Source organism: Taudactylus pleione, unplaced genomic scaffold (genome assembly GCF_031769625.1).
Source record: "Taudactylus pleione unplaced genomic scaffold, aTauple2 ptg001378l, whole genome shotgun sequence".
NCBI lineage: Eukaryota > Metazoa > Chordata > Amphibia > Anura > Myobatrachidae > Taudactylus > Taudactylus pleione.
In genome coordinates, this window is record NW_028285778.1 from 80,175 (window position 1) to 103,697 (window position 23,523).

General features: G+C 44.8%; 1 protein-coding gene across 2 annotated transcripts; it reads left to right on the plus strand.

Moving 5' to 3' along the window:
• The first annotated feature begins 6,308 nt into the window (after window positions 1–6,308).
• LOC148442964 (uncharacterized) lies at window positions 6,309–13,893 on the plus strand. 2 transcript variants are annotated; one of them, XM_088463450.1, is made up of 5 exons: window positions 6,309–6,397; window positions 6,655–6,731; window positions 6,851–6,948; window positions 7,085–7,433; window positions 9,661–13,893. In XM_088463450.1, the coding sequence occupies exons 2-5, from the start codon at window positions 6,677–6,679 to the stop codon at window positions 11,331–11,333; spliced, it is 2,175 nt and encodes a 724-aa protein (XP_088319576.1). In that variant the 5' UTR covers window positions 6,309–6,397; window positions 6,655–6,676; the 3' UTR covers window positions 11,334–13,893. The 2 variants fall into 2 exon arrangements, with proteins under 2 accessions (XP_088319576.1, XP_088319577.1); XM_088463451.1 differs by lacking the exon at window positions 6,309–6,397 and having other exon boundaries at window positions 7,092–7,433.
• Window positions 13,894–23,523: the final 9,630 nt, after the last annotated feature.

A 23,523-nucleotide genomic window follows, 5' to 3' on the forward strand; every position in this document is an offset into this window, starting at 1 on the left:
TCCGGCACAGACCCCCGGCTCGATTCTTCACCACGGGTCTACCATCAGACCGGAACAAGGCTACGGAGCTGCGGAAGGTATTGCACACTATGCTCCAGGCTGGAGTTATAGTGCCTGTTCCATTCTCCCAGAGGGGCCAGGGTTTCTATTCAAATCTATTTTTGGTACAGAAACCCAATGGGTCATATCGTCCGATTCTCAACCTCAAAGCACTCAACAAGTCTTTGCGGGTCCCGAAGTTTCGGATGGAGACCCTATGGTCCATCATTCTGGCGCTGGAACATGGGGACTACATGGTGTCATTGGACATACAGGACGCTTACCTGCATGTCCCTATTCTTTTGCGCCATCAAGAGTTCCTTCGGTTTGCAATCCGCAGTGACCACTTCCAGTTTCGGGCGTTACCTTTTGGCCTGGCGACAGCACCACGTGTTTTCACCAAGGTGATGGCGGTCATGGCGGCTTCTCTGCGGCTGCAAGGAGTCCGCATGTTGCCGTACTTGGACGACCTGTTATTGGTGGCAGGATCTCCAGAGCTCCTGTTACACCACTTGGACCTGACCATTGCACTGCTGCAACGGCACGGCTGGCTAATCAACTGGCAGAAGTCCACTCTAATCCCGTCTCGGAGGATTCTGCATCTTGGAGCCTTATTGGACTCGGGACAGCAAAGGATCTTCGTGACGGAGGACAAGATCTCTGCTTTACAGTCAAGGGTGCGCAGTTGTCTGCACAGCCGCCGGGTGTCCTTACACTCGGCGATGAGGTTACTGGGCTCCATGGTGTCGGTGTTCGACATGGTGGAATACGCCCAGTTTCACTCCAGACCTCTGCAGCACCTGATCCTGTCCAAGTGGAACGGGCTGCCTCAGTCTCTGAAGTTCCAGATGATTGTGCTCACCCCGGAGGTTCGCCTGTCCCTTGCATGGTGGTTAAAGACGACCCACCTCAACAAGGGACGTCCGTTCTGGGTTCCAAATTGGGTCCTGTTGACAACGGACGCCAGTCTTCGGGGCTGGGGAGCAGTTTCGGGTCCACACTTGTTCCAGGGCAGGTGGACGCCGACAGAAGCGGAGCTTCCAATAAATATCTTGGAACTCCGTGCGGTCTTCAATGCTCTCCTGCAGGCACAGCGGTTTCTCCAGGGTCACCCGGTGCAGGTCCAGTCGGACAACGCTACCACCGTGGCCTACATAAACAGGCAAGGAGGAACTCGCAGTCGGGCGGCTCTCGTAGAGGTCTCTCGGATCCTGGTTTGGGCGGAGCGCAATCTTCCGGCCATATCAGCGGTCTTCATCCCGGGAGTGCTAAATTGGGAGGCGGACTTTCTAAGTCGCCAGGACGTTCATCCAGGGGAATGGTCCCTGCACCCGGACGTTTTTCAACTACTGGTGGACAGGTGGGGTCTTCCAGAAATCGACCTCATGGCGTCTCGGCACAACAACAAGTTGCCGGTGTACGGGTCTCGCACAAGAGACGAAGGGGCGTCTCTGGTGGATGCTCTGTCCGTCCGGTGGACGTTTCGGTTCGCATACCTGTTCCCTCCGGTCTCCCTTCTTCCACGGGTAATCCGGAAATTCAAACAGGAAGGAGGGACGCTCCTGTTGATAGCTCCCGCGTGGCCCAGACGGCACTGGTTCTCAGACCTTCAGGGTCTGTCCGTGGACAGTCCTCTGCGGTTGCTGCTACGACCGGACCTTCTGTCTCAGGGTCCTTGCCTTCACCCGGACCTGACTCGGCTGTCTTTGACGGCGTGGCTGTTGAGATGGCCATGCTGAGGTCCCGGGGGTTTTCCAGCTCTGTGGTGCGTACCATGTTACGAGCTCGGAAACCGTCTTCCGCGAGGATATACCATCGCGTGTGGCATACGTTCTTCCAGTGGTGTCGACCAAGAGGTTATGCACCGCGGGAGTTTCGTCTGTCTCGGATTCTCGCCTTCCTGCAAGCGGGACTAGATCATGGGCTTCGCCTTGCTTCTTTGAAGGTACAGGTTTCGGCCCTATCTGTCTGGTTTCACCGTAGGATTGCTACAATCCCGGATGTGCGCACCTTTATGCAAGGTGTTCTCCGTATTCAGCCGCCCTTTGTTCCACCTGTGGCGCCTTGGGATTTGGCTGTGGTCCTGAGGGCTCTCCAAGGACCGCCGTTTGAACCACTGGGCTCAGTGGATATTAAATGGCTAACAGCTAAGACTGTTTTCCTTCTGGCCATTGCTTCGGCCAGACGTGTTTCTGAGTTAGGGGCTCTTTCTTGTAGACCCCCTTTCTTGGTTTTTCATGGGAACAGGGCAGTGCTCCGCACTCGGCCCGAGTTTCTTTCCAAAGTTGTTTCCCAGTTTCATGTTAACGAAGAAATAGTTGTTCCGGCCTTTAACTCACCGGGTCTTTCCGTGGGTGAGGTCTCTTTGGATGTTGTGCGGGCCTTAAGGACTTATGTTGACCGCACTTCTTCGTTTAGGAAGTCGGACGCTTTGTTTGTCCTCTATGGCTTCCGTAAAAAGGGTTGGCCTGCTTCAAAGCAAACTTTGGCAGCCTGGATCCGTATGGCTATTTCTGAAGCTTATCTTCATGAAGGCCTACCGGTCCCTCCTTCTCTGAAGGCTCATTCCACTAGGTCTGTGGGTCCTTCGTGGGCAACTCGACGTGGTGCCTCGGCAGTTCAGATCTGCAAGGCTGCTACGTGGTCTTCTGTCCATACCTTCGTGAGGTATTACAGGTTTGACACCTTCGCCTCTCAGGATGCTTCCTTCGGGCGGCGGATTCTCCTTTCTGCACAGGAGCGTCCCCACCCTTAAAGGATACTGCTTTGGGACATCCCCAAGGTATCCTGTGGATACCCTATGGACCCTGAAGTAGAAAATATGAGATATGGTAAGAACTTACCCTTGTTATCTCTATTTCTACGAAGTCCATAGGGTTCCACAGGACTCCCGCCCTGTCGCACCTGTGCTGCAGATGGGCTTTGCTCTGGTCACCGGTTTTCCGTCTCCCTCTGGTGAGAATGTGATTCTTGTATGTGTCCAGATCTTTGTTCTCTCTCTTCCTTCTCCTCCTCCGGCCTATGGCTTGGTAACTAACTGAGGTGCCTTGGCCCGGGGGCGGGGTATAGGAGGGGGACCTGGTGCATCCTGGGAGGCTGAAAGCTTAACTCTTTGGTGCCCTGCGACTGACGTCACACCTATACCCCAAGGTATCCTGTGGAACCCTATGGACTTCGTAGAAATAGAGATAACAAGGGTAAGTTCTTACCATATCTCATATTATTATTATATAGGGGAGAGGGGACCGTACAGTGATATATGAGAAGTAATAACACAGCTCCCAGCACACACTGATATGTGGTATTATTTAGGGGAGAGGGGACCATACAGTGATATTTGAGGGGGAATAACACAGCTCCTGGCACACACTATGTGGTATTATTATTATATAGGAGAGAGGGGACTGTACAGTGATACATGAGGGGGAAAAACACAGCTCCCAGCACACGCTATGTGGTATTATTATTATATAGGAGAGAGGGGACTGTACAGTGATATATGAGGGGGAATAACACAGCTCCCAGCACACACTGGGCCTGATTCAGAGCCGGACGCTCTGACCAGAGCGCTCGCTCTGAATCAGTGCCCTCCTACCTAAAAATGGAGCGGCCTCTCGGACGCTCGCATAGCTGTGGGTTACCACCCACAGCTATATCAAGCGTCCATGATGATGGTCGCGATCGTCAAGACCATCGCGACCATCGGGCTTGCGACGAGACCCTGTGGTAGGGTCTCGCTGCCGGAAGCCCTGGAGTGATTTTGGCTCTATCAGAGCCAAAATCACTCCCACTGACATCACTAGTGATGTCAGTGGGGCCGGACCCAGACGGTAGGCGTTCCCATGGGAACGCCTCCGTCTGGCAGCCACGCCCCCGTCACGCCCACCAAAGGGGGCGTGCTGTCACTCACCATCGACAGCACGCCCCCTTTGGTGTGAGACCCCGAGCGACGGATTCCCCGTCGCTCGTCGGGTCTCGCGCATGCGCACGACGGAGCTCCCTCCGTCGTGTGCATGCCCACTACGGCACCATCGACCCGTTTGCGAGCGGAAAGCGCTCGCGAGCGGGTTAGAATCAGGCCCACTATGTGGTATTATTAGTATATATGGGGGAGGGGACTGTATAGTGATATATGAGGGGGAATAACACAGCTCCCAGCACACACTGATATGTGGTATTATTATTATATAGGGGAGAGGCGACCATACAGTGATATATGAGGGGGAATAACAGCTTCCAGCACTCACTGATATGTGGTATTATTAGTGTTCATTCTAGGTCCGGCAAGAGGTATGTCACTCAAGCGCTCGCCTGCAGTGTCCTATATACAGGGAGAACAGGCTGCAGTGTTCTACACTATACAGGGGGTGTGGCCTGTAGTGTCCTACTATACAAGGTTATCGGCGTGTGGTGTCCTCGTTTATAGGGTTTTCTGTCTATTGCATCCTACTATATAGGGGGTGCAGCCCCTTGTATCCTACTATACAGGGGGAGCATCATGTGGTGTCCTACTATACAGGGAGAGCATCCTGTTGTGTCCTGTTATTTTTATTATACATGGGGAGCAGCCTGTTGTGTCCTGTTACTAATATTATACAGGGGTAGCAGCCTCTTGTGTCCTGTTATATCAGCAGCTGTAGAGTAATAATAACAGTAATGAGTGGTGTGGGAATAACACATAATGGGTATAACATGTATGTACTGTATATACCAGATGATACATAACAGGAGCTGGGGAAGGATGTGTGAGAAGGATACAGACAGGCCATGTAACAAAGGGCTGCACTCCCTGACCTGAGACTGTCTGTCAGGGCCTCTTGTTACCCTGAGCAATAGAGACTCTCATAGACAGCCAGTGGCTGTGACAGTCCCCAGATCCTCAGAGTGTCACTGATTATCTCCCAGGACATGTCTCACCCCACCCTACGCTGCACACACTCGGCCGGCAGGCTGGTCACACATGTAACATACATCTGAGGTGCGGTCATTTGTCATTTCATCATTTGTGCAGAGTGACTGATGGGATTCTGTATTGCTTAACCCTTTGTTTGTCCCCTGGGCTGCCTGCTGTCCTATCCCTGTGTTATTAACCTCTTCTGTTCCCCTCCCCTGTGTTACTGCTACCTCTGTAGAGCTGTTACACCCCCTGTTGTGTGCTCTGTATTCCTACGTTACTTCCCCTCTCCCCATATCTGCACACCTTCTGCTCTCCTGTGTACTCTCTCCTCACACCCCTGTTATCTGTATGACCTCAGTATAGTCTCAGATTCTCTCAGTTTCTGGAATAAATGTAAAACAAAAGTGAAAAGTCCCCAAATCCCTAATTCATGTGTCTGTAAAACATTCACGTGGAGCAAATTGCACCAAATCTGTGTCTGGGAGGAATAAGACCCCCGGCCAGGAGAGGAGCATTGGTGTAACCTTATACAGTACAGCGTTGTGTGACGGCCTCTGAGGACCCTTATGGGGCTGGGTCACAGGAACCTCTGACGGACTCTAACCAGGGCTCTATGGCTGGGGGGAAAGGGGAGACTTACTGGTCACTCAGTGTTACATGTCTTACTGTGTTACATGTGTTCTCTGTGATATTTATTCTATTTATTCCTAGATAGTCCTGCTGTGAGGAACCAGAGTCTTTATTACACATCACACATTCTATATTCTCACTGATTAATTGAGGATAGACAAGGACATGAGTCACAGGACTGAGAGGATCTTACATCTCACCCTGGAGATCATCTACCTGCTGACTGGGGAGGTGAGAGGGCCTGGGGGTGTCACAGTGACATCACTTATATCTATAGTAATAATACAGGGACATGACTGGGGAGGTGAGAGGGCCTGGGGGTGTCACAGTGACATCACTTATATCTATAGTAATAATACAGGGACATCACTAGGTAGGTGAGGGGATCTGGGAGTGTCACAGTGACATCACTTATGTCTATAATAATAATACAGGGACATGACTGGGGAGGTGAGGGGATCTGATAGTGTCACAGTGACATCACTTACATCTATAGTAATAATACAGGGACACGACTAGGGAGGTGAGGGGATCTGGGAGTGTCACAGTGACATCACATATATATAGTAATAATACAGGGATATGACTGGTGAGGTGAGAGTGTATGTAGTGATGTTTGGTGTCTTCCCCAATTCACAGGATTACACAGTAGTGAAGAAGACATCCGGTGAGTGTGAGACACCCAGCAGCCATCCTCGTGTGTCGGGAGGACTGAGCAGGACCCAGAGCCTCATCACGGTGACTCCACCTCAGTCACTGATATATGAGATCTACAATGAACAGAAGATCATGGATCTCACCAACAAGATCATTCAGCTGCTGACTGGAGAGGTGACTGCTGGGAATGGGACATTATACAGTAACACCAGGGGATGTGTCTGGGTGATGACTGGTTGAGTTGACTTCTGGGAATGGGACATTATACAGTAACACCAGGGGATGTGTCTGGGTGATGACTGGAGAGGTGACTGCTGGGAATGGGACATTATACAGTAACATCAGGGGATGTGTCTGGGTGATGACTGTATCATTGTTTGTGTCATGTTCCTACAAGTTGTCAGGATGTCACTGACTATGTCTCAATGCAGGAGGAGGAATATATAGAGGAACATGGGTCTGTTCAAGGACGTAATGAAAGAGAATCACAGGCCCCTCACATCACTGGGTAAGAGGAGACTGTAATTTATTGTACAGGGGAGAGCAGGTATGGGGGCCCCCTCTATACACTCATCACCTGATAATCACATATATACAATGTACGCAGTCACTGTGTGTCTCCTACAGATGGACCCAGTAACAGAAATACCCCAGAGATATGTCCCCGTCCTCTTTATTCACAGGATTATACAGAGGAGAATCACAGGACCCCACAGGAGCATCAGGTAGATGGGATTTAGGGTCTCACCAATATACCAAAGTCAATGTCACTATATGATCTGTTGCTGTTTGTCTCTCATACATTGATATTCTACATTTTATTCTCAATTAAATCAAACATTAAAAAAACATTTTGGTTAGGGTACAGCTCAGACTAATGAGCTAGAAGATACAGAGGGAGAAGAAGAGATGTATGTGACTGATATGAAGGCAGAAGATACAGAGGGAGAAGAAGAGACGTATGTGACTGATATCAAGATAGAAGATACAGAGGGGGAAGAAGAGACGTATGTGACTGATATGAAGGCTGAAGATACAGAGGGAGAAGAAGAGACGTATGTGACTGATTTGAAGGCAGAAGATATAGAGGGAGAAGAAGAGATGTATGTGACTGATATGAAGGTAGAAGATATAGAGGGAGAAGAAGAGATGTATGTGAGTGGTGATCAGCAGTGTAAGGAGGAGGAAATCCCTACAGATATCAGCACAGGTGAGTACCACTTTTTATAGAAAAAACTGACATATTCTCCATGCTCAGTCACTGCAGCAATCTATTATTCTATGTATCCTATTATTCTAAACCCTCCTCTGTCATTACAAACTAATGGGGTAAATGTCTGCCCAGTTGGGGAGTCGGGAGCCATCAGCCTCTATTAATACTCCTTATCTTCCCCTCACATCATGTCACTGTGTGTTACCAGCCGAGAAAACTGACCAGTCTCCTCCCCACACTCTCTGGTGTATCTCATATATCAGGAGCCATTAGCCCCTATTATACTCCTGCTCTCCTCCTCACATCATGTCACTGTGTGCTACCAGCCCAGGTATCTGACCAGTCTCCTCCCCACACCGTCTGGTGTATCTCGCATACTGAAATGAAGATCACTGCAGGATGCAGCTAGTATGTTCTGTGTGTGATATAATGTATAGACCATTCCTGCACTCTGTTACACATACTGAGATTGAAATCCGGAGAGTGTGAGGACATAGCAGTATGCAGCTAGTATGACCTGTGTGTGATATAATGTATAGACCATGCCTGCACTCTGTTACACATACTGAGATTGAGATCCGGAGAGTGTGAGGACATAGCAGTATGCAGCTAGTATGACCTGTGTGTGATATAATGTATAGACCATGCCTGCACTCTGTTACACATACTGAGATTGAGATCCGGAGAGTGTGAGGACATAGCAGTATGCAGCTAGTATGACCTGTGTGTGAGATAATGTATAGACCATGCCTGCACTCTGTTACACATACTGAGATGGAGATATGGAGAGTGTGAGGACACAGCAGGGTGCAGCTAGTATTACCTGTGTGATATAATGTATAGACCATGCCTGCACTCTGTTACACATACTGAGATGGAGATATGGAGAGTGTGAGGACACAGCAGGGTGCAGCTAGTATGACCTCTGTGTGATATAATGTATAGACCATGCCTGCACTCTTACACATACTGAGATGGAGATACGGAGAGTGTGAGGACACAGCAGGATACAGCTAGTATGACCTGTGTGTGATATAATGTTTAGACCATGCCTGCACTCTGTTACACATACTGAGATGGAGATCCGGAGAATGTGTGAGGACACAGCAGGATGCAGCTAGTTTGACCTGTGTGTGAGATAATGTATAGACCATGCCTGCACTCTGTTACACATACTGAGATGGAGATCCAGAGAGTGTGAGGACACAGCAGGATGCAGCTAGTATGACCTCTGTGTGATATAATGTATAGAACATGCCTGCACTCTGTTACACATACTGAGATGGAGATATGGAGAGTGTGAGGACACAGCAGGATACAGCTAGTATGACCTCTGTGTGATATAATGTATAGACCATGCCTGCACTCTTACACATACTGAGATGGAGATCCGGAGAGTGTGAGGACACATCAGGGTGCAGCTAGTATGACCTGTGTGTGAGATAATGTATAGACCACTCTGCTCTCTGTTAGTAGTAATGGTTGTGTAACAACCATTACAGTGTAGTTTTATAGGTAAGGTGTCTGAATTCAGTGCAGCAAATCAGAGGTTTAAGCCCAGATGTTACACCCATCGTACACAGCATGTCATAAAAGAGTGAATCATGGGGAAATGTATGAAGCCCTAGAGAGAGATACAGTGGAGAAATTGCCCACAGCAGCCAATCAGCTTCTAGCTATCATTTAAAGTACAGTCAGTAAAATGACAGAAGCTGGTTGGTTGCTAAGGGCAACTACTCCACAAACCTTCTGTAAGGTTTGGTACAACCCCCCCCTCCTTTGTCTTTTTTAGTGATTACTCCCTGACCAGTGTTACTGCTACAACTTAAACCTCCTCAAGAAAAAAAACCTCACCAAATACATGATGAAGTCATTGGCCGCCATTCACTATAGCGCAATCTTTCTGAGGGTGCAAGGAGAAATTCGATGAAAGCTTCGGCTGCACGGCTGTTTGACAGCTTAACACAGCACTAACAGCCTCACAGCCACACTTTAGTCGGAGAATGCCAGTTCTCACTGCTAAATACCCAGGTTAAATCGTGAGAACTGGCATTCTCTGACTTAACACCGCGCTGAATTGAATTGCTCCGGCAGCTCCCACAATCTCGGCCACTGACTGTTTGGAGACGTTGGGATACAACTGGGGACGTCTTATTATAGTTACACAGTATGGTATAGTTCTGCAGGGGCGCTAATTCCCATATAATTATTCTGTTTCCGGCAGATGGACACAGCAGCAGGAATAACTCGGGGAGACGTCTCATATTATCTCCAGATTGTGACCTAGATCATGATAACTTCTCACAGGACTCTCCAGGAGAAAACCCCATTATCCCCAGTGTACATCCAGCATCTCACAGTGTAGATATATCATCTGATCCCTCTAACCATGAGGAATATTCCCCTGGTTATCCCAGTAGTGTTGCACACAGCTCAGATCACACAGGTGATAAACTATTGTCATGTTCTGAATGTGGGAAAGTATTTACCAAACAGATCAGTCTTTCTATACATCAGAAGAGAGTTCACACAGCTGAAAGGCCTTTTCTATGTTCTGAATGTGGAAAATGTTTTACTCTGAAAAGTGATGTTACTAGACATACAAAGATTCACACAGGTGAGAGACCATATTCATGTTCTGAGTGTGGGAAATGTTTTCTACAGCAGGGAGCACTTGCTGTACATGAGAGAAGTCACACAGGTGAGAGGCCATTTCCATGTTCTGAGTGTGGGAAATGTTTTACACGGAAATCAGATCTTGTTACACACCAGAGAACTCACACAGGTGACAAACCATTTTCATGTTCTGAATGTGGTAAATGTTTTACACACAAATCAGCACTTGTTATACATCAGAGATGTCACACAGGTGAGAAACCATTTTCATGTTCTGAATGTGGGAAATGTTTTACACAGAAATCGTCTCTTGTTATACATCAGAGATGTCACACAGGTGAGAAACCATTTTCATGTTCTGAATGTGGGAAATGGTTTACACACAAATCAGCTCTTGTTAAACATCAGAGAATTCACACAGGTGAGAAACAATTTCCATGTTCTGAGTGTGGGAAATGTTTTGCACAGAAATCAGATCTAGTTGCACATCAGAGAGTTCACACAGGTGAGAAACCATTTTCATGTTCCGATTGCGGAAAATGTATTACACAGAAATCAGATCTAGTTAAACATCAGAGAACTCACACAGGTGAGAGGCCATTTTCATGTCCTGTGTGTGGGAAAAGGTTTACACAGAAATCAGCTCTTGTTACACATCAGAGAAGTCACACAGGTGAGAAACCATTTCCATGCTCAGAGTGTGGGAAATGTTTTACAAAGAAATCACATCTTGTTACACATCAGAGAAGTCACACAGGTGAGAAACCATTTTCATGTTCCGATTGTGGGAAATCTTTTACATGTCATTCAATACTTGCTTCTCATAAGAGATCTCATACCGCTGAAAAACCATTTCCATGTCCTCAGTGTAGGAAATGTTTTACACAGAAAGCAGATCTTGTTAGACATCAGAGAATTCACACAGGTGAGAAACCATTTCCATGCTCTGAGTGTGGGAAATATTTTACGCAGAAATCAGATCTTGTTACACATCAGAGAATTCACACAGGTGAGAAACCATTTCCATGCTCTGAATGTGGGAAATGTTTTACGGTTAAATCATATCTTGTTACACATCAGCGAAGTCACACAGGTGAGAAACCATTTTCATGTTCTGAGTGTGGGAAATGTTTTACACACAAATCAGTTCTTGTTAGACATCAGAGAATTCACACAGGTGAGAAACCATTTTCATGTTCTGAGTGTGGGGAATGTTTTACAAAGCAATCAGCTCTTTTAAGTCATCAGAAACGTCACACAGCAGAAAAACAATGTGTATGAGCGTCTAGAAATATATATAAACTTCGGCGATATTTGCAGTACTGTAATATCATTGGGAATTATCAGAACAAGCATAAATACAATGTTAGCCTAGATTGCTGTCCCTGCTTGATGAAGGGTAAATGACATTTGCATTATCACACTATGGGCCTGATTCAGCAGCGGAAGCAAATGCAGCTGCAGCCTCTTACAGATCGCAGGTACTAATATATGCTAATGCCGAGGCACAGCCGCCATAACCACGCCCACTGCTGCCTTCTCATTATCCTCCAATGTCGCCCTCCTGTGTAATCATCGCTACCATCTTTGTACATCAAGCAGTTACGCAGCATTTACATCAGGTCTGACCAGCCGCAAACACTGCAGATCTCCTGACACGTAAAGAGGTCTCATGCTGCAGCTGTTATCGCTATGGCTAATTTATACACGCCCATGACATGGCGATCACACGGACACACACACCTGCATGATGGTGATCACACGGACAGACACGCCTGCAGTTTTCTGTCCACCCCCTGTTACCTCCCCCAAACGCTGTCACCCTGCCACTCACTATGTGATGTATTCCTCTGTACGTCCGTAATCGCAATGTGATCGCTGTGTGTGCGCAGTGTGACTTATACACAGGTGTGATGGCAAACATTCGCTCTATCTGCGTAACTATCATCATTGTGTCCTCTGCTGAATAAGCCCCTATATACTAATATATTACACTTTATTATATATCCACACGGATGTCACCAACATAGGGCTCCAACATGTTCCTCATGTAATGGCTGTCAGTTTACTTATTCTATCAGATCAGAGGTTCCCAAACTCTGATATTACAGGCTGGGTATTAAGGACATCCATGCTTGAGCACAAGTTACTTAATTAGTGCCTCAGTCAGTTTGATTTAACCATTTGGACTCAGGCATGGATATCCTTAAACCCGGGCCTGTAAAGGGGGAGTTTGGGAAGCTCTGTATTAGAATATTATTGTGCTCTTGGCCTATTTGTAAAGTAACACGATCGCATGATGTAATATAGGGACATACCTAATCTGTCACAATGACAATGTGCTGGGGATGTAATATGGAAAGTGGGAAACTATGACATCATGTGATGACTGGGCTGTAAGTGATGGTGTGAGATGGGGCGATATAATGACATCTGTAACCTCTGATGTTATCTCACTGAATCCAGTGTTCTCTGGTTGGGTTTCCTGGTAAATGAATCTCTAATCTCCTTACAGCAGTCTGATGTCTGGTTCCTTCTAATTACATCCTCTGTAACCTACTATTTACACTATTCCAAAAGATAAGGACATTAATATCATGATCACTTATGTAATTTATACATTATTAGATAATGTAATTATTGTTGGGACACAGGAAGCTGCTGGTCCTGGTATTTTGATATATATATTGTGTTTTGATGGCAGTTTTGCAGCGGTTTTGGCCTCAGTAAATCTGCAGATAGCAAAACTGCCGCCAAACCACAGTCAAAACACATTATAGAATAGAATAGAACAGGGCTGTCATTTAGAAACTGCTGCAAAACCAAACCCCTGGGGTTTAGAATAGAATAGAAACCGCCACCAAATCCCCGGGGTTTAGAATAGAATAGAAACCGCCACCAAACCCTCGGGGTTTAGAATAGAATAGAAACCGCCACCAAACCCCCGGGGTTTAGAATAGAATTGAAACCGCCACCAAACCCCCGGGGTTTAGAATAGAATAGAAACCGCCGTCAAGCCTCCACTTAGTAAATTTTGCCCAAAGAGTTTGGTAACGAGTGAGAAAACCAAACGCCACATGGACCTGTCTGACGTCCATGTGGGGTAACACAGCTGCGTGTGGCGCTTGTTTGTTAGTATTTACCACACTTTTTGACCTGAAAGTTTTTGTACATTGTGAGTAAAGCTGGAATAGTTGCCCTCTCGGTGGTGCACATGTTCTGTGATGGCCTAGGTGTAAGATCTAGTGATTTGGTGTAAGACGTGATTTTGTGGAAACATTGATGTTACCAGAGATGTCACAAGGAAGTATAGAGGTTTCTGCATGAGGGTGAGTTGTGTCTCACGGACTGGTCACACTAGGCCACAGCTGGCAGGAGAAAATAACAGAGATAGGGACAGGGCAGTCAGCTATAGACCAGGGTACGAGCCGAAGTCAGGGCCACAGAAGAACAAACATCAGACATAAGCCGGGTCGGTATTTGTCAGTCAGACAATTACTCATTCAGAACTGGATATAAACTGACGTAAAGCTGTATTACTCTGTCACTTTAGGTACCGGTGATTATAGGTATATATATTGGGGTTGCACCAGCTCTTTGTATTCCTAGTTTCTTGTTATGCAGTTATTTATTGTTCTGTGTTTTAGCTTTTTCCTAACTTTGCTTTTGGTATCTTTATACTGTGACTGTCTTAGTAAAATATTTAAACAGAGCGCTGTCGACACAATCTAGATAGATTATATATAATAAATATTCCTAGCGCTGTAAGGCCAAGAGGAACTTACTGTGAGGGTTCAATAATAAATTGACGAGAAAAAACACACAGGTCTTGCGCTGCTAGGAATAGTATCAACATTTTAATAAAATATCAAAATATTAAATAATAATAAATACATATATATGGCACATAAATATAGGAACTAAAAATAAAGGAAGAAAATATAATACAGCATCATAACATAGATTGAAATGAATATCTAAACCAGAAATCCAAGATTCTCAATTGTAGCAATCAAACAATGTATCTCTTCATATGAAAAGAAACGTAGTATCTTATGTTCGAATCAGTCATGTATCCCCTGTGAGAGAAAACAAATAGATCTATTTGTGGTTTGAATTAATTCCTTGAATAAGGCAGGGGGCTCACTTAGCGTACTGATAAGTCCCGTTGGTAACAGCTGATGTAAACACTCCCAGTTATAACATATTCTGGGATCCTGATATCTGCCGTAATAAAACTGGGCTGGATGTAATCAAAAGACAATCGTCACACTATAACTAGCGCGTGTTCACACTGTATTTCCAAGTGGATAAGCAGTAATAAGTACCTGGTCCGTCCGAGCGTCCTCGGAACAATGCGGGGACCAGAGCTCCACTAGCGGCAGTGTCCGAGTGAGCGGTGGCTGTCCGGATCAGCCGGGTGCTCAGCCCAAGAAAGAGCAGCAGGTACAGATGAGCCCTTGAATCAGGCCCTCAGTGTGAACATGCTAGTTATAGTGTGACGATTGTCTTTTGATTACATCCAGCCCAGTTTTATTACGGCAGATATCAGGATCCCAGAATATGTTATAACTGGGAGTGTTTACATCAGCTGTTACCAACGGGACTTATCAGTACGCTAAGTGAGCCCCCTGCCTTATTCAAGGAATTAATTCAAACCACAAATAGATCTATTTGTTTTCTCTCACAGGGGATACATGACTGATTCGAACATAAGATACTACGTTTCTTTTCATATGAAGAGATACATTGTTTGATTGCTACAATTGAGAATTTGGATTTCTGGTTTAGATATTCATTTCAATCTATTTTATGATGCTGTATTATATTTTTTTCCTTTATTTTTAGTTCCTATATTTATGTGCCATATATATGTATTTATTATTATTTAATATTTTGATATTTTATTAAACTTTTGATACTATTCCTAGCAGCGCAAGACCTGTGTGTGTTTTTTCTTGTGACTGATTTAGTGTCCATTTCTCATACCCAAACAAGAAAGGTTTTGTCTTACACGTGTGCCCCTCTTTCCTGTCTCCTGTCACTGTGACACCGCTCTGGTGTTGGGGATTTGCTCTCTGATGGGCACCTGCATGGATACACTGGCCTGTCCTGTTATTACCTCCTATCATGATATATATCAGCATTTTATTAGTACATATGTATTAGATAATATGTAATCTCTATTGTATGTGTGCCATGGAGGGAATGACAGCACTGTGCGAGTATCATATCCTGCAGCTTATAATACATGAGTAATACAGAAATGACACATTGTACACAAGCCATGAATAATAACAGGAATTGCTCTGTATGAGTAACTGGACGTTACAGGACTATTATGTGCAGGATGTTACTCTCATCATTAATGTAAGGACCATATTATACCAAAGAGAGAAAGCCAGGACAGCTATTCCTCATGGATGGCTCCTAATACGTACAGACCCCACCTGATGGAAAATGCCAGGATGCTGCACATCTCTGAGCATTGGATGTATGATCTGTTATCTATATACAGGTGCACAGCACAGCGTCACTGCACCAGTATGCCGGGAGCCTCACATCATTACTGTGTTCTGTTACCTAGCTGTATCCATGTCAGTCTTGTCTGATCATAGTTGTAATGGAGTTACATTAACTGAAATACTCTGTGCTGCAGTTACAGTTTTCTTTAGTTACAGATTTCCAGCACCACCCACCTTATCTGCTGCTTGTGTGTCTGCCCCCAGGTTTGCAGGATACAGCAGCTGCTCATTTTATAATCTGCTTTTCTTGCCGCATTCACACAATATTAAAGTAAACTGTGGTATTACGTATGCAATAAATAACATTCCAAGTGTTACTACAGAAGGAAACTATATTCTTGTAATTTTGCAATAAAATGACTGATGTAGAAAATTCTGCCTCACTGCTGTGTTTAGTGATAACTTGTGTATAAAGGAAAAGGCGGGGTGTGGGGGGAATGAGGGAGAGGGTGATACATAATAATTTAATGGTAATGTTCAATAAACAAGAAATGTAATGTGTGGGGAAAAAAACTACAAATGTACAGTAAGTAAAGCCCATAATTTGGTGTAATGGGTACGAGGACCTGTGTATAATGTGGTGTAATGGGTAGGAGGACCTGTGTATAATGTGGTGTAATGGGTACGAGGACCTGTGTATAACGTGGTGTAATGGGTAGGAGGACCTGTGTATAATGTGGTGTAATGGGTAGGAGGACCTGTGTATAATGTGGGGTAATGGGTAGGAGGACCTGTGTATAATGTGGGGTAATGGGTAGGAGGACCTGTGTATAATGTGGTGTAATGGGTACGAGGACCTGTGTATGATGTGGTGTAATGGGTACGAGGACCTGTGTATAATGTGGGGTAATGGGTACGAGGACCTGTGTATAATGTGGGGTAATGGGTACGAGGACCTGTGTATAATGTGGTGTAATGGGTACGAGGACCTGTGTATAATGTGGGGTAATGGGTACAAGGACCTGTGTATGAGCCTGTCTGGGTCACAGCGTCTCCCTATGTCAGTAATGTGTATCTGCTCTATGTCAGTCATACTGATATAATAGGACAATACCACCTTATACATGGACACATGTAGCTGCCCCTCTGCACATTCCCCACCTTTAGTTACAGGACTGGAGGAAGTTACATTATTGCTGGAACCATCTATGGTAAATCACATTCTCTCACATGATAACGTTAATAACTAGTGTTACAGATGTTTGTATTATAGTAGGGATTGGACATAAGGAGAACATAGTGTCAGTGTAATTAGCATTCATTACACAACATTGTTTAGGCCTAAGCACTGATCCCGGAACATCGATGGTTTCCGATGTTACCACACAAGACTCCTCGTCATCTCCTCAGGGCTGGCTGAGCTGACTCCTCCTGTTACTAATAGTGGTGGACTGACTGCTGCTGTGCTTCATGCTCTGCAGTGATCACACATTGCTCCTCGACCCATGTGACTGCCCTGACAGACTGTGAGCTTAACCAGTCAGCCGGGCACTCAGTCATTGGCAGGCAGTGATACGCTGAGTGCCATCATCACGTCATAGACACAGTGACAGGCTCAGAGTGACTGCCCGCCACCCAAGACACCTGCTCCTGTGCTGCATGCCTGACTGATAATGCTCTGCATTAGGCGGAGAGAGGCCACAGGAGCGAGTTACAGTGACCCAACATCGGTACAACACTATTGTGAGGAAACATCGGAACCTCACCACCTTTGGATAAACCATTAACCACTAAAAACAAACCAATCAACTCCCATCATTACCATATAGCTGACCATAGTGTTAGAGCCACTCAGCTATATTTGGTGAGGTAATGCCTTTAGGACCATTCATGGCTCATTTGGTTTCCATCATGTTTTTTTTTTTTTAAACCTTTTTTTATTGGTATCCAAAATACAATACAAAGAAAAAAAAACATGGAGATTAGTCAACATAATGGGTAATATACATTAAAAAATATATTTTTTTTTACTAGAAACAGTAGTATAAACAAAATACACCAGTATATAATTAAAGTAATAACAATCATTGCAAATCATACAATATGGAGTATTAGTGGCGTATGATGAAAATCGAAAGAAGGTTTAGTATTATCCTCTATCTCACACTCCATAGTAACCATAATCATAAGGTGCAAATACCAATATTTTCAACATTAAAAAAAGAGGGACAAATAAAAATAAGGGAAAAATTGAGAGAGAAAGAAATTGAAGAAACTTTATATTGTTACTTTACTATAGATACAAATGGCATAGAAAGAGATTATCATTTGGTTGTTAAGAAATATTCCATAGACAAAAAACTTACGGTTTCACATGTCCCATTAAACTTCAAAAAGCAATAAAATTACGATCATTAAGGCTGACGCCTTAATGGACGTGTTCCTTGCGTAATACAGATATAGTATGCCATCACACCATGTGGTTAACTGCAGATGCAGCACTCTCTTCCCTAGCCCTTCCCCATGAGGCCATGGCCTTTTTTTCAGGTGCACTATCTAATGTCTCTATTTATAAAATGGTGGAGGGAGGGCACCAATGCTCTATCTGGCAAAGGGAACCAAGAAGTTTAGTTAAGGCTCTGGTGTATTCCATTGAGCACACAATTCTGTGAATTAGCAGCTCCACCATTTTGTGACTGACAGCAATCTCATTCTGTGAGAGTGCTGAATCTGCCATTAACCACAGGGTGTGTTATAATGTAATTAGCCCTTTGTACAATCCTTCCTATACCTTCTAAACTTTTATACGCTCCTGCCTATACCTTCTAAAATTGTCGCTATTTGCGTACGCAGTCATACAGTAAATAAATGCCTTCAGACTTTGAAATGTGTTTCCAACGCACAAAGGATATTATTCAACATAAAAACAGTAGGATACACGCTGTGATCTAAAGACAATTTAGCGCAAAGAAATTATACAGACCCAAGGTACAGCTATACATACGCACGCGCACTGGGACCAGTTACCGGCATCAACAAGAAACCTCCGTCAACAGCATCAGCATGAAGACTCCAGATTGGGGTCTGAACGCACATATATACCCTTACAGGGAGAAGCAATACAATAAGCAAGTTTGGCATGATTCCATTGCTTCTCCGTCACGGTGCTTCTGTTACAGGACATTTAACAGGTCGATTCAAATGGACACAGGTCAGCCTCCGACAGCCTTTTGTCTCCTTTTTCCTGCTGCATGCAAATCTAAGCTGCTAACATTACAAAGTACATTTTAGTGCTTTAACTCTCTACAGTCCATAAGTTGAGAACGCATGTTGCGATCTTCTCCCCAATGACACCGGATAGCTGTTGAGACAGAGTAGATCAGTACAACACCAAACATGGTTGGCTTATCATGTACTAAACCTTAGATATAAAATAGTCTTTATTTCACAAAATTAGTAATAAATGAATAAACCTTGAATATTTCACTTTGAAGCTATGGAATCTTTTATGTGAGTGTGCAGTGTGTAAGTATGAGGGGTTTGGGAAAAGACGCTAGTCAGATTTATGTAGTAAGGACTTTATACTTGGGGCAGATGTGTACGCATGAAGCTAATAAACAGCGTTCGCATACAGGATATTATGCATTCGCTAAAGTGCGTATTTGTAATGTGTGTATGGGGTATGGTGAAATATGCGATCGCTAATAATTGCATCGCCATTTTATTACGCAAGGAACACTTCCACTAATGCGTCAGCCTTAATGATCATAACTTCATTGCTTTTTAAAGTTTGAGTGGCAGAAATTCAATAGGTTTTGTGAAATTTCATGTCTAAGAAGCCCTAATGGGACACGTGACACCGTAAGGTTTTCTTGTCTATGGAATTTCATTGCTTTTTAAAATGTATTGGGACATCAATGTGTTTTCCACAGAGATACAATCAATAGTCACCAAATCAAATTGGACTTGATAGTTCCAAATGGCTGGATACCACTGATATAGCACTAGGAAGAGGTACCGCTGGATCTTCCTTCTTGTAACACCATAAACATGGAGAAATATAAGGAGAGAGTAGAATAATAGTGCAGTATGCCCTGAAAACGATGGTTTTAATAACAGATGTACACTTACAGGAAATATATGAATAAAAAGCATGTAACAAATCCAATGAGTGACTGCGCCCAGCATCCACGTCAGTGTGTAGATATCAATCCCAGATGTAGCCAGGGAATAGTAAGTTCATCACTCCGGATGTGGCGATCCACTGTGATGAAATACACAGACCGGTGACAGGTGCCGCAGTAAGTCCATGAGGTGAGCCTCGGGGATACAACTTATTACTCAATACTTTATTAAAGGAACGATTATAATTTGTAGGGGCATAAATATCACATAAAGTGTAAAGAACACCAGAAAGCGTAATCTGAGGAATAACAAATCGGGCATTTGGGTCAGATATCTGCTTTTCAACTACAAATGGGAGCCCTTTCCGTATAAGAATAGCAACTCCACGCGCTTTAGAGGTATACGATGAAAAAGCTACAACCCGTTGTCGCAACACAGATAATTTCACATGTTCCGAATCTGTCAGGTGTGTTTCCTGTAAAAATGATATATCGGCTTTTTTTAAATTGAGATATGAAGTTATTTTGTGATATTTCACAGGGGAATTAGGGCCTGATTCAGACCCGCTTGCGGGCGCATAGCATAGCGCTCGCAAGCGGGTCGATGGTGGCCCAGTGCACACGTGCGGTGCGCAAGCCCCGTAGCGAATGAGAACTTCACTTGCTCCGGGGCTCCATTTTGTGGGCAAATAGGGGCACGCCCCATTTTGTAGGCGGGTAGTGGACTTCCTGCTCTATTATAGCAGGAAGTCCACTCGGCATTGAGAGTGCTGAGACCCTACCTTAGGGTCTCCTCACAATGCCGAACGTTGTGATATCGCAACCATCTCCAGCCCGCCCTCACAAGCTGTGGGTGGGCACCCACAGCTTAGCGAGTGGGCAGGAGAAAAAAAAAAAATCTCGCCCTGATTCAGAGCGAGCTCTTGCAAACAGCGAGCACCTCTGAATCAGGTTCTTAATGCCTTGGACATTCCAAGAACACACTCTAATATTATTCAATATTTAGGGAGTTTAGAGAAAATAGCGCAGACATCCCACCCAAAAAAGCACACCATCGCATTGCTATAGAACAAAAAACATCGATTTTATTAGTTGTAACATCTCCCAATCTCGGAAAAAAGAGGAAAACAGAAGAAAATAAAGGAAAAAATTAAATAAAACAGAAATAATCCACGGTATGAATACAGTTAGAGACATACAAGAACAAGGAAGAGCCGCGCACCCCTGTAATAATGTTGATAAAAATATATAGAGCAGTGGTGTCAAACTCGGGCCCTTCAGCTGCAATGGAACTACACATCCCAGCATGCACTGTCAGAGTTTTGCTATTAGGACTTGCTAAAATTGTGGCAGGGCATGCTGGGATATGTAGTCCCACAGCAGCTGGAGGGCCCGAGTTTGACACCACTGATATAGAGTATCAGAAAGAAATCTATACATAGGCATATCAATATCAGATGTTCAAATAATAATATGCCGGAATATTTCTAACATGAAAAGCACAAAAGTCTAAAGAGAAAAATCGGTTAGAATAAAACCAATTTTAAATATGCTGCAAAGTTCCAACAATGATATCCCAGGGCAGCAACATAAAAGTGCAATAATATAGAAACACCATCATCGGAAAACACACAACAGAATCAAAGTATTAATTGTATTAGAGCAAAGCAGTATCTGAGAGTCCAGTACAAGAATCTGACAATAAGCAGAAAATGATACTTAGGTATATAAAGGAAATTTATCAGTCAGGATTAGCCATGCACTCTTCCTCCTCCTCTTCCATGTATGCTCGGGCATCGGCGGGCACAGTAAAGTCTTTAAAATCTTTACCTTGGAAGATTCTGAGCTTAGCGAGATAAAGAAGAGCGAATTTCCTCTGTGTCTGGACAAGCTTTGAGCAGATAGGGCTCATCTCCTTGCAGGCCCTAGTGACTTCGGCCATGGGAACGCCTCCGTCTGGCAGGCACACCCCCGGCACGCCCACCAAAGGGGGCGTGCTGTCAATCAACATCAACAGCACGCCCCCTTTGGTGCGAGACCCGGAGCGATGGAAAGCCCGTCGCTCATCGGGTCTCGCGCATGCGCACAACGGAGCTCCCTCCATCGTGCGCATGCGCAGTGGGGAACATCGACCCGCTTGCGAGCGTCCTACCGCTCGCGAGCGGGTCTGAATGACCCCCAGAGTTCAAGCAACAAAGTATCACTGTGCGTGGGCGTGAGGAATCGGAGAAAGATCCTAAACTGTGCACCCTTTCAACAGTAAAGTCAGGTATAACATCAGCAACTCCCAAAATCTGTGGTAGATCAGAGGGTAGGAATTTGATGAGGTCAGGGCCCCTCAGACTTTCTGGAAGGCCTACCTCACGCAAATTATTCTGGCAGGAATGATTTTCCAAGTCATCTACTTTGCCGATCAGCTGGATTTTTGCAGGGACGCTGCCTGTTGTTTCAATTCGAAGATATCTTGTTCATGCTCACTAATCTTCTGTTCGTTAGATACCACTTGTACATCGGTGGATTCCAGTTGGGATTTTACCTCTTTCAGAGCCGCCACAAACGTAGCAGACTGCTGTTGCATAATTGGGGCCATAGTATCCTTAATCGCTCTCACCATATCTTCATAGACTAATGGAAATGCAGGGGAGCATCTGCTTGGGGCAGGGTGGAGTGTGGTAAGTTGGTGATACTTATAGAGGATGACTGAGAAGGCTGAGAGGACATCACGACTAGCAATGAAGGCTCTGCAGGGATAGCAATATCTCCACGTTTACCCGATTTGTTTCTGAGGGTTTTTTCATGGGGTAGGGGCAATTAGGAATTTCTCCATGTCCCGTATTGATAATTAGGAATGTACTATATAGATTATGAGCACCACTAGTAGCAGTTGAGGTGTAATAAAGCAAAACAATAGTAGTTCCAATAAATAGGCAAGATATAGATTGGGATGGATACCCTTGCGCACAGAGTATGTGCTTGTGTAACTAAGGTAAGTGCTTCTGCCATGAGTGGGGATACCCATCCCCACTGGGTAAACTAGAAAATTGGGTTATGTAGCGCTCAGACATATTGCTAAGTGGTATTGTATCAAATGATTCGGTGATGTGGAAAAGAAGAATGGACCCAAAATGTTGCAAGATAAAGTTTACTGGTCTCAATAAACAGCAGCATTAAACATAATATTGGTTATGTACAGAGAGATGTAGCAATCATAGATGTGGGTTGGTTGGTATGAACAAATATTGTAATGTGCACAACCAGGCTGCAGGGCCAGTCTTGGTTTTAATTATAGGGGGAAAAAACTGCATAGGGGGTCCCCCTATAATTAAAACCAGCCCCGGACCCTTTCTAGCGGGGGCTAATGCCACAGCCAGGGGAACCCTTTCACCGGGCCCCCCAGCCGCAGCATCAGTCCTGACCGCTAGTCAGCCCAGGCCAGGGATCCCTGGGGAGTTGGGGACCCCCCCAATAATTTGTGAGACGTTATAAAGGTTATAGGAGGAGGTCATATCTGGCTAGCCGATCCGGAATAGGTCACATCGTATAAACTGTAGAATGATTGATTATAATCGCAGCTAGCTACATATTGTGAGGCAATGGTGACATACATCATTCCTCTGCAGAGTTAGGAAAGAACTGAATAATCACATAAGTTTCAGCAATATCTGTAAGTGAAGTTACCTATAATATACCGCAAGAATCAGGACATAGGAACCTTAACATTTACATAAAGGAGACTATTAACAGTTTGCATATGACTAAGTTCAAACTTTAGTAACTACAATTAAAACCCGGGCACCTTTTACCATACTGCACAATCCAAAAATAACTACATGCAGTAGTCTAGAATAATTGTCTGTGCACAACTAGGGGCGTTGGGTTCAG

Coding starts and splice junctions, on each gene's coding strand:
- LOC148442964 (XM_088463450.1), top strand. CDS start 6,677: ATGGGTCTGTTCAAGGACGTAATGAAAGAGAATCACAGGCCCCTCACA. Junction 6,949..7,084: donor GGACCCCACAGGAGCATCAG/GTAGATGGGATT, acceptor CATTTTGGTTAG/GGTACAGCTCAGACTAATGA. Junction 7,434..9,660: donor CCCTACAGATATCAGCACAG/GTGAGTACCACT, acceptor TGTTTCCGGCAG/ATGGACACAGCAGCAGGAAT.